The sequence below is a fragment of the Acomys russatus genome, chromosome 16 (assembly GCF_903995435.1).
Source record: "Acomys russatus chromosome 16, mAcoRus1.1, whole genome shotgun sequence".
Lineage (NCBI taxonomy): Eukaryota > Metazoa > Chordata > Mammalia > Rodentia > Muridae > Acomys > Acomys russatus.
In genome coordinates, this window is record NC_067152.1 from 15,776,458 (window position 1) to 15,790,794 (window position 14,337).

The 14,337-nt window shown below is 46.9% G+C and overlaps 1 protein-coding gene across 1 annotated transcript; it reads left to right on the top strand.

The window, feature by feature from the left end:
* Positions 1-972: 972 nt before the first annotated feature.
* On the top strand, positions 973-13,275 carry Coil (coilin). The gene is made up of 7 exons (XM_051158268.1): positions 973-1,239; positions 5,999-7,091; positions 7,199-7,285; positions 7,526-7,573; positions 9,258-9,327; positions 11,527-11,615; positions 13,201-13,275. Exons 1-7 carry the CDS (start codon positions 995-997, stop codon positions 13,273-13,275), a joined length of 1,707 nt encoding a protein of 568 aa, XP_051014225.1. The 5' UTR covers positions 973-994.
* Positions 13,276-14,337: the final 1,062 nt, after the last annotated feature.

The following is a 14,337-nucleotide window of genomic DNA, read 5'->3' on the forward strand; positions in this document are numbered from 1 at the left end:
AATTTAAAAAAAAAAAAAATATTCCCAATAAGGGTAAGAGGTTATAATTTAGACCTTTGTGCTTTGTGGTGGGACTGGAACCCAGGGCCACGTGTGTGCTGGGAAATCACTCTATCCACTGTGCTATAATCCCAGGCCAAACTTATTGGTTTGTATTGCTTTCACAGAACAAACCTTGGCTTTATTTTTAAAAGCTTCATATTTATTTATCTTTCAACACTTTCACGACGTTGTTGTGCCTTAAGATAAGGAAAGCACACTTATCTGGTCATGGACACAGCACACAGGAAACCCCCAGGCCTCGAGCACGTGTGTGTGTGTGTGTGTGTGTGTGTGTGTGTGTGTGTGTGTTTGAGACATTCTCATGAGAACTTTAGAGCTCTCAGCACGAACTCCTCGGATGCTGCCTAGACCCACCCATGTGGATTGTGGTGCTTTCCTGACCTTTTTGATATAAAGGTAAAAATCCTATTACAGGGTTTTGGGCTAGGCATGCTAACTACTATTTTTACAGTTTTCGTTTTCTTTCTTTCTTTCTTTTTTTAACATACACGAGCCGATTATCTTAGAAGACACCTTTACAGCCTCGTACTTAACACAGACCTTACAATCAGTTCTGAGAAAGTATGGAGGTGCCAGCTGGGCATGGTGGCGCACGCTTTTAATCCCAGCACTGGGGAGGCAGAGGCAGGCGGATCGCTGTAAATTCGAGGCCAGCCTGGTCTACAAAGTTAGTCCAGGATAGCCAAGGCTACACAGAGAAACTTTGTCTCCAAAAACCAAAACCAAAAAAATACCCTATCTCAAAAAACCAAAAACCAAAAAAAAAAAAAGGAATGGGGATGCCGCAGCTCGCGATGGGAGCCAGCAAGACACGCTTGCGCCCCTAGGTGGCGCACGCTAGCTGCTGCCGGTGGGGGGGGGGGGGCGAGTCTCCCGAGCACGCCTCTCGGTGCCCTGTGGAACACTTCGGCTTCCGTTGAGCACTAGCAAGATGGCAGCCTCCGAGACGGTTAGGCTACGGCTTCAATTTGACTATCCGCCGCCGGCCACTCCAGACTGCACGGTCTTCTGGCTTCTGGTTGACCTGAACAGATGCCGAGTTGTCACGGATCTCATCAGTCTCATCCGCCAGCGCTTCGGCTTCAGTTCCGGGGCGCTCCTAGGCCTCTATCTGGAAGGGGGGCTTTTGCCCCCCACCGAGAGCGCGCGCCTTGTGAGAGACAACGACTGCCTCAGGTGCGCGGGAGCGCGCGGGGAGGGAGTCGGGTGGGTGGGGCGGGGGCGCGCGGCGCGGGGGCGCGCTTGCTGGACCCAGCCACCACGGACCCGGTGGCGAGCTACCTGTAGTCTTTGTGGATCTTTGTGACTCCGAAGCCAGCCTGGTCTACAGAGTGGATTCCGGGACAGCCAGGGATACACAGAAAAACCCTGTCTTGGAGAAGCAAAAAGGAAAAAAAGAATAAAACAAAGGGGGGGGGGCGTAAAAAAAAAAAAAAAAGGCCAGGTGGCTCACACCTTTAATCCTAACTCTCAGGAGGCAGGGGCAGGCAGATCTCTGTTGAATTTGAGGCCAGTCTGCTCTATGTAGTGAGACTATGAGGGCTAAGCCGAGAAGCCCTGTCTCAAAGCAACAACCAATTATTTAAAAGTTGACGCTGAAGTGAGTCTCCAGGAGCCACTGTAGTGTGACTAGTTGGCACATGCTTCGTCACCTCAGATGCTGGCATGATGGGATGATCGTGCCAGTTCGCAGTCATACTTGGCTGGTTTAGTCTGTGCCCCTCACCTGTCTTCTGGTTTCAGCTGCAGTGACTTCCTTTCAGAGTTATAAACCAGGCTCTTTCTTGCTTGCCTTTGTTGTCTGATACTGCTTTCTCTCTCTAGAGAGTGTCACGTTTACAAGATTTCTTCAGAACACCCGGGAAATTAATTAGAAACAATGGCCATGTCTTTGCATCTCTCTCAATGATTTATTAGTACTGTTCTGCTTCAGGTGACAACTTGAAAGAATTCAAATTTTGAACTTTTATCCTCCTTGTTGTCCCCTTTCCCCTCTTTTTTCTCTCTCTGTCGTCCTTCCTTTCCTTCCTCCCTCTCTCCTTTTAGCCAAGGTCTCTTTATATAGAACAGGCTGGCCTTCAACTGTAGAGATCTGGCTTCTTCTGTCTCCCAAGTGCTGGGACTAAACGTCCCCAAGGCTCTCTTCTCTTCTTCATTGACTGAAATAAAGTCCATTCTCTTTGCAGTCAGGACTATTTAAACAAAGAAAAAGGGCTGTGTCCCTACCTATTAAGGTATTTTCTAAACTGTTCCCTGCCTGATGACTGAAGAACTTGCTGCTGGCTACAGTTAATACTTAAATTAATGAAGCACCCAGGAATTACATTCTTAAATTAAAAAAAAAAAAAGATTTATTTATTTATTATGTATACAGCATTCTACCTGTATGTATGTCTACAGGCCAAAAGAGGGCACCAGATCTCATTATAGGTGGTTGTGAGCCACCACGTGGTTGCTGGGAATTGAACTCTAGAAGAGCAGACAATGCTTTTTTTTTTTCTTTTTTAAAAAATTTTATTTTATTAACTTATTCATATTACATCTCAATGGTTATCCCCTCCCCTGTATCCTCCCATTCCTCCCTCCCTCCCATTTTCCCCTTGCTCCCCTCCCCTATGACTGTGACTGAGGGGGACCTCCTCCCCCTGTATATGCTCATAGGGTATCAAGTCTCTTCTTGGTAGCCTGCTATCCTTCCTCTGAGTGCCACCAGGTCTCCTCATTCAGGGGACGTGGTCAAATATGAGGCACCAGAGTACATGTGAAAGTCAGTCCCCACTCTGCACTCAACTGTGGAGAATGTCCTGTCCATTGGCTAGATCTGAGTAAGGGATAGTCAGTGCTCTTAACCTCTGAGCCATCTTTCCAGGCCCAGGAATTACAGTCTTATAGTGATGCTAATGATGTCAGAAACAACTGTGAAAGCTGTTGCAAGCAGTGGTTGCAGCATATGACAGGGAAACCCCTCCTAAATGTCTCAAATGGAAAAAAGTCATCTCTGTGGCCGGAGAATGTCTCTCAGTAGCTGAGGGAGTGCTTAGCTGGCATGCCTGAGGCCCCTGCTTCAGTCCAGAGAGATAGAGAGGTAGGTTGCAGCTAGTCCTGGTGGTAAATGGTGTAGACCATAGGAAAAACTACATGTGAGGGATGGTGAGATGGTTCATTGGTTAAGAGCATTGACAGGTCTTCACCCTGGTTCAGGGTTCAAGTCCCATATGATAGCTCACTACAGTCCCAGGGGAATCTGATGTCCTCTTCTGGCCTTCATGAATACTGCACACATGTGGTACACAGACATACATGTAGTCAAAACAGCCATACAAAGAAAAATAAACCTGGGCGTGGTGACGGATGCCTTTAATCCTAGCACTTGGCAGGTAGAGGCAGGCGGATCTCTGTGAGTTCGAGGCCAGCCTGGTCTATAAAGTGAGTCCAGGACAGTCAAGGCTACACAGAGAAACCTTGTCTCGGAAAAGAAAAAGAAATAAAATATCAAGCCAGGTCTGGTTGCACACGCCTGTAATCCCAGCACTAAGGAGGGAAGCAGAGGCAGGTAGATCTCTGGGAGTTCGAGGCCTGGTCTACAAAGCAAGTCCAGGACAGCAAAGACAGCAAGAGAAACCCTGTCTCAAAAAACAAAACAAAACAAAACAAAAACAAAAACAAACGACCTCAAATTTTAATTTAAAAAGCAACTAAGTGTGAAACAGTTTTTTTTTTTTTTTTTTTTTTTTTTTTAATTTTTATTTATTTTCATTTTATGTCCATTGATGTTTTGCCCGCATGTCTGTCTGTGTGAGGGTATCAGATCTTGGAGTTACAGACAGTTGTGAGCATCCATGTGGGTGCTGGGAATTGAACTCTGGTCCTTTGGAAGAGCAGTCAGTGCTCTTAACCGCTGAGCCATCTCTCCAGCCCCGTGAAACAGTTTTTTGTTTGTTTCTTGCTCCTTATAATTGTCTCCCCCGGACAGGTTCATTGTATGTCTATATGTGTGCATCTTTTTGTTTGTTTTCTTTTTGTTTTTCGAGACAAGGTCTCTCTGTGTTAGCCTTGGCTTGCTGTCCTGGACTCGCTTTGTAGACCAGGTTGGCCTCGAACGCACAACAATCTGACTGCCTCTGCCTCCCAAGTGCTGGGATTAAAGGCATGCACCACCATGCCTGGCATATGTGTGCACCATTTATTTATTTATTTATTTATTTATTTATTTTGTTTATTTTTTATTTTTTTGGTATTTTTGGCTTTTTGAAACAGGGATGTGTGCATCTTAAATGTGTGTGCGCACATATGCTTGGGTGTGTATGCGCGCGCGCGCGCGCGCGCGTGTGTGTGTGTGTGTGTGTGTGTGTGTGTGTGTGTAAATTTATTCGTGGAGGCCAGGGGTTGGCCTGGCCAGTGAGCTGCAGGGATCTGCCTATCTCTGTCTCTCCATGCCTCTCCAGTGCTGGGACTGCAGAGACACCACCACAGGAGGCCTCCGCATTTGGGTTCTGATGTTTGCACAGCAGGCACTCCGTTGGCTGAGGCTTTGGGGAAACCAATGTCCTTTACTTAGTCCTGTTGATTTTAAGTAGTTCCCCTGAGAGACCCCCCCTCACTTCCAGAGGAAATGTTGAGAGGTCCAGTACTGAGTGTAGCATTTGTCTCCCCGTAGTTTAGCATGCTGTCTTCCAGTTGCATCCGCATGGATGCAAATGATGTGCCTTCTTTACAGCTGAGGGATAGTCCATTATGTATACGTGTACTGCAGCGCCCACGCTGCTTGTCTAGGCTACAGCGAGGGTCTGCGGATTGAAAAGACGACACAACAATGGGTCATTTGTGCTAAGAGAATGCCGGTTATTGGGAGTAACAGAACTGCTTATATAGGGGAGGAACCAGCAATCAAACAGCTCGATGGAAAGTCCCCAAGAGGGAGCAAACCAAGGGCCAAATAATGAGACTCAAAACAAGGAAAATAAAGGCAACCAGTGGAGCACAATGTTTCAACTGCAGACAAAAACAAGTAAAGTTTCAACTGCAGACAAAAACAAGTCATGGTCAGTACCAGCACAGCTGCAGTTCTCCACAGTGCACCACATTTTTTCCTTCCTTCCGTAACTGTGAGTGGACATTCCGATTAATTTTGTATTTTTACTCATTCTAAAACAAAGCTGGATGGTTAGTATGTTCACCTTTTAGGATGGCTAACACACACATAGTAGACAGATTGTGAGTTGAGAAAAGAGGGCATGAGATTGGGGGAATCCAAGAGAAGTTGGAAGCTGGTGTTTATGAATGTGATTGAAATACATTGTATGGCTGGGCGTGGTGGCGCAGGCCTTTAATTCCAGCACGTGGGAGGCAGAGGCAGGTGGATTGATCTGAGTTCAAGGCCAGCCTGGTCTACAAAGTGAGTCCAGGCCAGCCAAGGCAACACAGAGAGACCCTGTCTCGGAAAAAAAAAAAGTTAATAAACTAGCCACAAGCCAGGCATGATGACACATAGCTTTAATTCCAGCACTCAGGAAGTGGAGACGGGTCAATCTCTGTGAGTTGGAGGCCAGCCTGGTCTCCATAGTGAGCTCTGGGCCATCTAAGGTGACCAGTGAGACCCTGTCTCCAAACAACAAAGACAACACAAAACTAGTCGCATGAAAGAGGTGTTTTTGTGGAGCCTTTTATTTATTTATTTATTTATTTCCAGGCAAAATTTCTCTGTGTAGCCTTTGCTGTCCTGGACTGACTTTGTAGACCAGGCTGGCCTCGAACTCACGAAGAACCACCTGCCTCTGCTTCCCAAGGGCTGGGATTAAAGGCTTGTGCTGCTATGCCTGACTTGAGTCTTTCATCCTTAATCTCTGGGACAGTCTGCAGTCTTGGCTGTATGTGAGTGCGTGCTGGAGCTATGCTTGCTCGTTGCTCATGTGAGCCTTCTTGCTTCTTTGGACAGGGTTAAGTTAGAAGACAGAGGATTTCCCGAGAATTTGAAAATAAGCAACGGTGGTGACTTTCATTTCCCACCTAGGAAAGCAAAGAAGCGGGCTTTGAAGTCGGGGGAGGATGAAGAGATGGAGCTGGGTTACAGGTGCTCGAGGAAACACTTTAAGAGGCAAGAGGACAGCAGCCAGAACGAAAAGGCCGTGGGCCTGGGGACCAAACCCAGCCCAGATGACATGGGGAAGACGAAAAGCAAGAGAAAGAGCAAGGTGACGGGCAGCCCAGCCGAGGAGGAGGAAGAGACCAAAAAGAAATCTCCCAAAAGAAAGGAGAAAAGCGACCAGAAGAAGCAGACCAAGGCCTCCAAGTCTGCCAAGCCACAAGCACCTAAAGAGTGGGGCTCACAGAACTGCAGCTCCCCCAAGGCCTCCCCCAGGAGCAGCCTTGCTAAAGGCCAGAGGAAAAGCAACAGGGGGCCCAAAGGGAGCTCCGACTACATGTCCGAGTCTGAGTCTTGTCCGGAGTCAGTCATCGATGGCCACTGCAGTATCACAGTACAGGGGCTCACCTTTTCAGAGAAGGTGTCATCTGAGCTGCTGAAAGATGGACCCCCTACCAAAACTGCAGCTGCCAACAGACAGGCCTCAAAGCCTGGCTTTACCTTTAGCAAGGGCAAGGCCACTGGAACCTCGTCCTCCAGCTCAGACTCCAGTTCAGAGTCGGAAGACCAGTTCGTGGTGTCCAAGAAGATGCCAGATGGCACTTCTGACTTCTTAAAGACAGCAGGCCTCTTTGCAGGGCAAGGGTGTCCGGGTCCAGGGCTGTCACTGCAGACTCCGGGTATCATGGGATGGAAGTCCTCCGACTCGAGCAGAGGCCGACAAGCTTCTGGTCCTCCTTCCAGTGTGCCTGTCCCCACCAGTTTGGGAAGAGGATGGGGACGAGGAGAGGACTTCTTGTTTGGGAAGGGACTGAGGGGCCGGGCCGTCCGGGGCCGAGGTCGAGGCCGAGGGCACACTGTCTCCTGTATCTTAAACAGAGGCTCTGAGAGCCAGAAGCAGAAACAATTACATGATATCCTAACCAACTCATCCACGGTGATCCAGGTCAGTGCTTAGGGTTTGTGAGCTGGAGTGTATCTCCTCACCATGGGGTGGCATGGCATGGGTTCCCATCATCTCACCAGTAACAGAGTCACGTGACTGTTTTCCAGAATCCAGTAGAGACCCACAAGAAGGATTATAGTCTATTACCACTGTTGGCAGCCGCCCCTCAAGTCGGAGAAAAGATTGCATTTAAGGTATATGTCAAAACAGCATTGACTCTTAACAGCGACAAGATTACCACCCCCCACCACCCCCACACACAGCTTCCTTGGTGAATCTTCCTAAGTAATGTCTACAAAGTCATGGTGGGGCCTCAGATGGGTGGAGTGGGCACCTCTGCATGGCACATGTTCTTGGGGCAGGAGGAAGGGATCCCAGGAGAGTGGGGTTCTAAGTGGGAGTTTGTATACTGTAAGATTTTTCTTCTTTTTTAGCTTTTGGAACTTACATCAGATTACTCTCCTGATGTCTCTGACTACAAGGTAAGGATGTTTCTATGGAAAAAATAAAACGGGCTGGAGAGATGGCTCAGATGTTAAAAGCGCTGGTTGCTCTTCCAGAGGTCCTGAGTTCAATTCCGAGCAACCACATGGTGGCTCACAGCCATCTATAATGAGATCTGGTGCCCTCTTCTGGTGGGTAGGTGTGGGCATAGACAGAACACTGTATATGTAATAAATAAATAATGTCTTTTTTAAAAAATGAAGCCGAGCCAGGCGTGGTGGTGCATACCTTTAATCCCAGCACTCGGGAGGCAGAGGCAGGTGGATCGCTGTTAAGTTCGAAGCCAGCCTGGTCTACAAAGTGAGTCCAGGACAGCCAAGGCTACACAGAGAAACCCTGTCTGGAAACAAAACAAAACAAAACAAAGAAACAAACAAACCAAAAAAAAAAAAAAAAATGAAGCCGGGCATGGTGGCGCACATCTTTAATCCCAGCACTCGGGAGGCAGAGGCAGGCGGATCTCTGTGAGTTTGAGGCCAGCTTGGTCTACAAAAGCGAGTCCAGGACAGTCAAAGCTACACAGAAAAACCCTGTCTTCGAAAAACAAACAAAAAAATGAAGTTAGCTGCTTGTGGTGGGGTGCACCTCTTGTCCAAATTACTCAGGAGGCCAGGAAGTCTTTAAGCCTAGGAGTTCATAGCTAGCCTGAGCAATATAATGAGCCTCTATGTCTTTGTTTGTTTGTTTTTGTTTTTGTTTTTTGAGACAGGGTTTCTCTGTGTAGCCTTGGCTGTCCTGGACTCCCTTTGTAGACCAGGCTGGCCTCGCACTCACAGCGATCCCTCTGCCTCTGCTCCCCCGAGTGCTGGGATTAAAAGTGTGCACCACTTTTAATTGAACCCAGGTCCTCTGGAAGAGCAGCCAGTGCTCTTAACCACTGAGCCATCGCTCCCGACCCTTCCCCTCGACTTTTACATTTTTGAGGGCTGGCCTCGAACTCATAACCCTCCTGCCTCTCCTTCTGGAGTGCGTGGATTACCATCCCAGCCACCTTCAGTACATCTTCATGCAACTGAAAACCAGCTCTTACATCTGGAGACCTGGGAAGAAGCAGCTGTGGCCTTTTCAGTGACAAAGTCCCTTCTTGTCCCTGCTGATGGATAGGGTGTATTTGCACACACTTTAGAGGGGTCCCAGTAGCAATAGCAATGGAAGCACCACTCCTTATGTGTGGCTTTTCCCCAGTGTGATGCTACTCCTCACATGAGCACTTGGCTTAGTCGGCTTTCCTCCCCCACCCCACCAATTTTGAGGACCTACTATAATTTTTACCTTTTTTCAAGTGCTGTGGGTATCTGCCAATCATGACTAATGTGTATCTATTTTACCTCTAACAATATTTCTGTGTATTCAGGTAGAGTATTTATAATTCCATTGTTTGGGCCCCCCCCCCCAAGACAAGGTCTCTGTGTAGCCTTGGCTGTCCTGTACTCACTTAGTAGACCAGGCTGGTCTCAAATTCAGAGATCCACCTTCCTTTACCTCCCAAGCTCTGGGACTTAAGGCATGTGCCACCATGCCTAGCTGCACTGTTTGTTTTCATTCTCCTACATGTAGATTTGTTGAGATAAATTTATATTGCATGAAATTAGCCGTTTTAAAGTCTACTTACTCAGTGTCTTTTAGGTTTTACATTTTGACTTGGTCTTTTATTTTTGGAAGGAAGGAAGACTACTAAGCCATGACCCAGAGACCCAGCAGGTGGATATCGAGGTCCTCTCTTCCTTACCAGGTGAGAAACCCTGACTCGAAAAACCAAAAAAAAAAAAAAGGGAGGGGGCCGTGAGAGGGGGAGTTTTTTGTTTGGTTGGTTTTGGTTTTGTTTTTTTTTTTTTTTTTTTTTTTTTCTTAAGACAGGGTTTCTCTGTGTAGCCTTGGCTGTCTTGGACTCCCTTTGTAAACCAGGCTAGCTTCGAACTCACAGCAATCCACTTGCCTCTGCCTCCCTGCTGGGATTACAGGTGTGCACCACCACACCTGGCTAAAAGGGGAGATCTTATGGAGAGAAGACTAGAGATAGAGTGCTTGCCTTGTATCTACAAAGAGGCCTGGGGTTCCATCCCCTGCGCTGCCTAAAACTGGTGGCTCATCCCTGTAATCCCAGTCAGTACTCAGGAGGCTGAGATAGGAAGATTAGAGGCTCAAGGTCATCCTCAGTTGCATAAAAAAATTAGAGGTCAACCTGGGCTAAATAAAAAAAGAAGGGGCTGGGGAGATGGCTCAGTGGTTAAAAGTGATACCTGTTCTTTCAGAGGTCCTGAGTTCAATTCCCAGCAACCACATGGTGGCTCCCAACCACCTATAGTGTGATCTGATGTCCTCTTCTGGCATGCAGGTGTACATGCAGATACAGCACTCATATACATTAAATAAATAAATGTTATGAAAGAAAAAGGAAAAAGGAAGAAAAAGAAATTTAAAATAGGGCTTGGGGATTTAGCTCAGTGGTAGAACGCTTGCCTAGCAAGAGCAAGGCCCTGGGTTCGGTCCTCAGCTAAGGGAGGGGAAAAAAAGAAATTTAAAAGAAACAAACTAGAAACTGAAAGTTAAAAAGTATATATTAGGGATATGGTTTATAAAAGAAAAAAATCTATCATTCCAGTGAATAAGACCCACTCAGAAGGTTGGCAAATCAACATACTTTTGTATATTAAATATAAAACAAAATGTCTGAAATGTATATATGTATACACTTCCATGTTTTACTTATATTCTTGTGACGTTGGGAACTGGCTACATCCAGAGCCTTGAAAGTGTCTGATAATGGCATGTTATTCTCTATGGTTCTCTCTCCTTTCTCCCTGGTGACCTACACCTATTGGTCCTGAAAGCCTGGAGTGTGGGCTTTTACTATATATAGCTTGGGTACCCAGTCAGGAAGCAGGATAAATGGATAATTGAGTTCTTGGAGATAGGTGAGAGGCTAAAAGGTCTGCCTTGCAAACATGAGGCCTTGAGGTTGATCCCAGAGCCCAGGTTAAGCAAAAGCCTGGCATGATTGTGGGTGTCTAGAATCTCAGTGCTGGCGAAGCCGGGACAGATGGGGTCCTGGGACTCACAGGCCGGCCAGCCCAATAAGAATCTGTGTCTCAAAACAACAACAAAGTGCTGAGGAACTAAACCGGAGCAAAGAAACAGAAAGGGATCATGCTTGAAGTGCCGTCTCCCATGAACCCGAGTGGAGCTGCGTGTGACTTATCCAACAGTGGGGGTGCTGGCACTGTGCCTGTGAACGTCCTGACCTCAGTGGCCTGGCTGCATTGGGAAGGATGATGGTGTTCCAGATGACACCAGCAAAGAGCTGCAGAAGTGGCTCACACCTCAAGTCACAGTACTTGCTGCTGAGGCAGGAGGATTTTGAGTCAGGTAGAGCACTAACCAAAACAGAAAGCTTATAGAGTGAGAAAGAGACTTCTCAGAGCTGTTGCGCCATAGTAGGAGGTCAGAGGAACCAGGCTCTGAGGGGAGCTCGCCTGCCCGCAAGGCGCCGGAACCCTGTGTGAAAGCTGCAGGAGGCAATCTCATCCCACTACAAATGAAACACTTTATTTTTTCAATGTCTGCTCTTCAAGCTCCAAGTACACAATATGTGCTTACTGGGTTTTTGTTTTGTTTTGGTTTGGTTTGGTTTGGTTTGGTTTTGGCTTTTCGAAGCAGGATTTCTCAAGTAGCCTTGACTGTCCTGGACTCACTTTGTAGCCCAGGCTGGCCTTGAACTCACAGTGTTCCGCCTGCCTCTGCCTCCCTGAGTGCTAGGATCAGAGTTGTGACAAATGCTAAGAGGACCCTGATGCAACCACAGGGCCTTGTCCTCTGTAGCACTATGACCCTTTGCTGTGTGTCCCCAGCCTTCACACCAAGCTCTCGGTGGTGGTTTGACGTCCCTGTGAGGAACATTTTGACTTACTGTCTCTCTGCCTTCTGCCTTCAGCTTTGAAAGAACCTGGGAAGTTTGATTTGGTTTATCACAACGAAAACGGAACTGAGGTGGTGGAGTACGCCGTGACGCAGGAGAAGAGAGTAGGCACCTTAATCGTGTGTGTGTGTGTGTGTGTGTGTGTGTGTGTGTGTGTGTGTGTGTGTGTGTGTGTTTCAAGACAGGGTCTCTCTGTGTAGCCTTTACTGTCCTGGACTCACTTTGTAGACCAGGCTGGCCTCGAACTCACAGCGATCAGCCTGCCTCTGCCTCCCGGGTGCTGGGATTGAGGGCATGCGCCACCATGCTGGTTAGGTACCTTACTCTTAACACTTTTGACTGATAATTGGGGGTCACGAAAGGTGACATTGTACCTTCCTTAGTTGCTTGTGTTTAAATCCTAGAGGATGGGGCTCTTGGGGCATTTAGTCTTCCTCTGGAATAACAAACAAGTGCCAAGTTTCAAAGCAAGGTGCCATCCAGACCTCCCAGAGCCCACATGACAGCAGGCACAAACACTGTGTCCTTGTTTAAAACCATAGCACTGCTTTAAAATTCTAGTCAGCAGGTTCCCTTAGGAGATCAGCGTATGTCAGTCTTTATAGCCGTTGCTATAGCTTGAGCTTAGACACATGATCAGAAGAAACATGAGCTCAGATGCCTCCGCCATGTGCCTTCCTGGCTGGCCTTGAACTCACAGCAATCCACCTGCCTCTTCCTCTCCAGTGCTGGGATTAAAGGGGTGCGCCACCACCACCACTGGCCTAGGTACACATTCTTAGGATTTGTGGCAACAGCAGAAGGTTTGGCCTCATTTCTTGTGCTTCTGTGTTTGTAATATTTAAACCTTACTCTTTTTCTTTTCTTTTTTTTTTTAAATATGTTCTTGGGCAGGGTGGTGGTGGCACACACCTGTAATCCCAGCACTTGAGAGACAGATTGCTGTGAGTTCCAGGCCAGCCTGGTCTATAAAGCAAGTCCTGGAAAGCCAAGGCTACACAGTGAAACCCTGTCTGAGGGGAAAAAATAAAAATAAAAAATAAAAGTTCCTGGACAACTGCAAGCAGAAAACCTGTAGTTTCCCTTTTTGACACTAGGTGGCTGTCATTATTCACCCATGCTGAGGGCTTGGGTTGTCTCTCTTGGTCAATTGTGTGGTGGTTGCTGTTTTAGGCAGATCAGGGTGAGAACTACTGAGTGGCACAGAAAGGACATCAGCCACCCAGTGACAGCTGCCAGGCCCCATCTAGCTCCCAGAGCCACGCATCTATAAGGCACATCCCGTGACACTTCATAACCTACTTCCCAGCCTCCCACTCCCTACTCTTAATCAAAGGTTGGGATAGGTTTAATGGAAGCTTTAGCTACATTCTGAGTAATTTATTTTTTTGTTTTTGTTGTTGTTTATTGTTTTTCTCAACAGGCTTTCTCTGTATAGCCTTGGCTGTCCTAGACCTATTTTGTAGATCAGGCTGGCCTCGAACTCAGAGATATCTGCCTGCTTCTGCCTCCCATGGTGGTGGGATTACAGGTGTGGGCTACCACACCCGGCTCACATCCTGAGTAATTAAACTCGGTTTACTAGCATTAAAATTATTCTCATTATCCAACCATTTCTCACAGAAATTAACTAACTTACAATTTTTAGCTTAGGTGACCTTAAATTTGATGTTTTCCATTTTTCCTCAGATCACTGTGCTCTGGAAAGAGCTGATTGACCCCAGATTGATTATCGACTCCTCAAGTAGCATCTCAAGTAAATAAGGTGTCTGCAGATAACCTCTGACCTCGGGCGCCTCACAGTCTATAATCGTATTGTTTGTGAATGTGACCATACATAGCCTGAAGTTTCAAAGAAGATTAACTGTTGTTTGGCCTTTTTTGTTATCCTCGCTGTACACATATTAGGAAAAAGAAATCTACCTCACCATTTAGAGTAACAAGGGTGTTAATTTGTGGACCTTCATTCCCTTCAGGCTAAATTCAGTAACTGAGTTGAAAACATGGCGTTCCCTGTGAGCAGAGCAACATGGCAGTGTGCTTGGTTCTCTTCCACCTGTCTGTCCATCAGTAGCAATCGTCAGTAGGAGTTTACAATACCACACACAAGAGTGTGCTGTGCATCTTGGGTGTTGTTTTTTTTTTTTTTTTTCTTTTAAAGTCACATTTAAAAATACTAAGGCATGTTTCTTGACTGAATTTTTTGAACCTGTGAGCTGTTCTGTTAAGCATGGAGCATCTCACACATTCCAAGCATTTCATACCTGTCATCCTCAAGAGCTAGTGGAGTTGGATCTGTTGGAGTTGGGGAGTCAAAGAATCTTTCACCTTTCTCCAGCTGTGAAAGGCAGGATTCTCAGGGCCTTGTGGAGACCGTGCAGAAGGCCTTGTTGTGCATCTGCAGGAGAGCGGGGCTGACCGTGAACCTCAGGCCAGGCTGGGCCCAGTGACCCTGCTGCAGGATGCCAGGAGCCTGTGCTGAAGTGAGGATCCTAAACAGAACCTTCCTTTTCTGTTATTATTCACCATAAAACTAAAGGCGAATATAAACTGTGAAAATTGTTTTCTTCTAACAAAAACTCAGATCCCTCCTCAGCTTTGCAAATTTTTAAATAAAATCATACGGAACTCAATGTCCATGCAGAGTTGTTGTGTTTGAGCACTGCGAATGGTTACCTCGGTTCATAATCATTTTCATGACTACCTGGAGGGCCAAGACAGGAGGTATTTTTACAAGGTCAGGGACAGCCTGGGTGACATAGTGAGACAGTGTCTCAACAAAAGGTAATTTTCTTTTTCTTTGACCCAGTCTGTTGTCACAAAGTG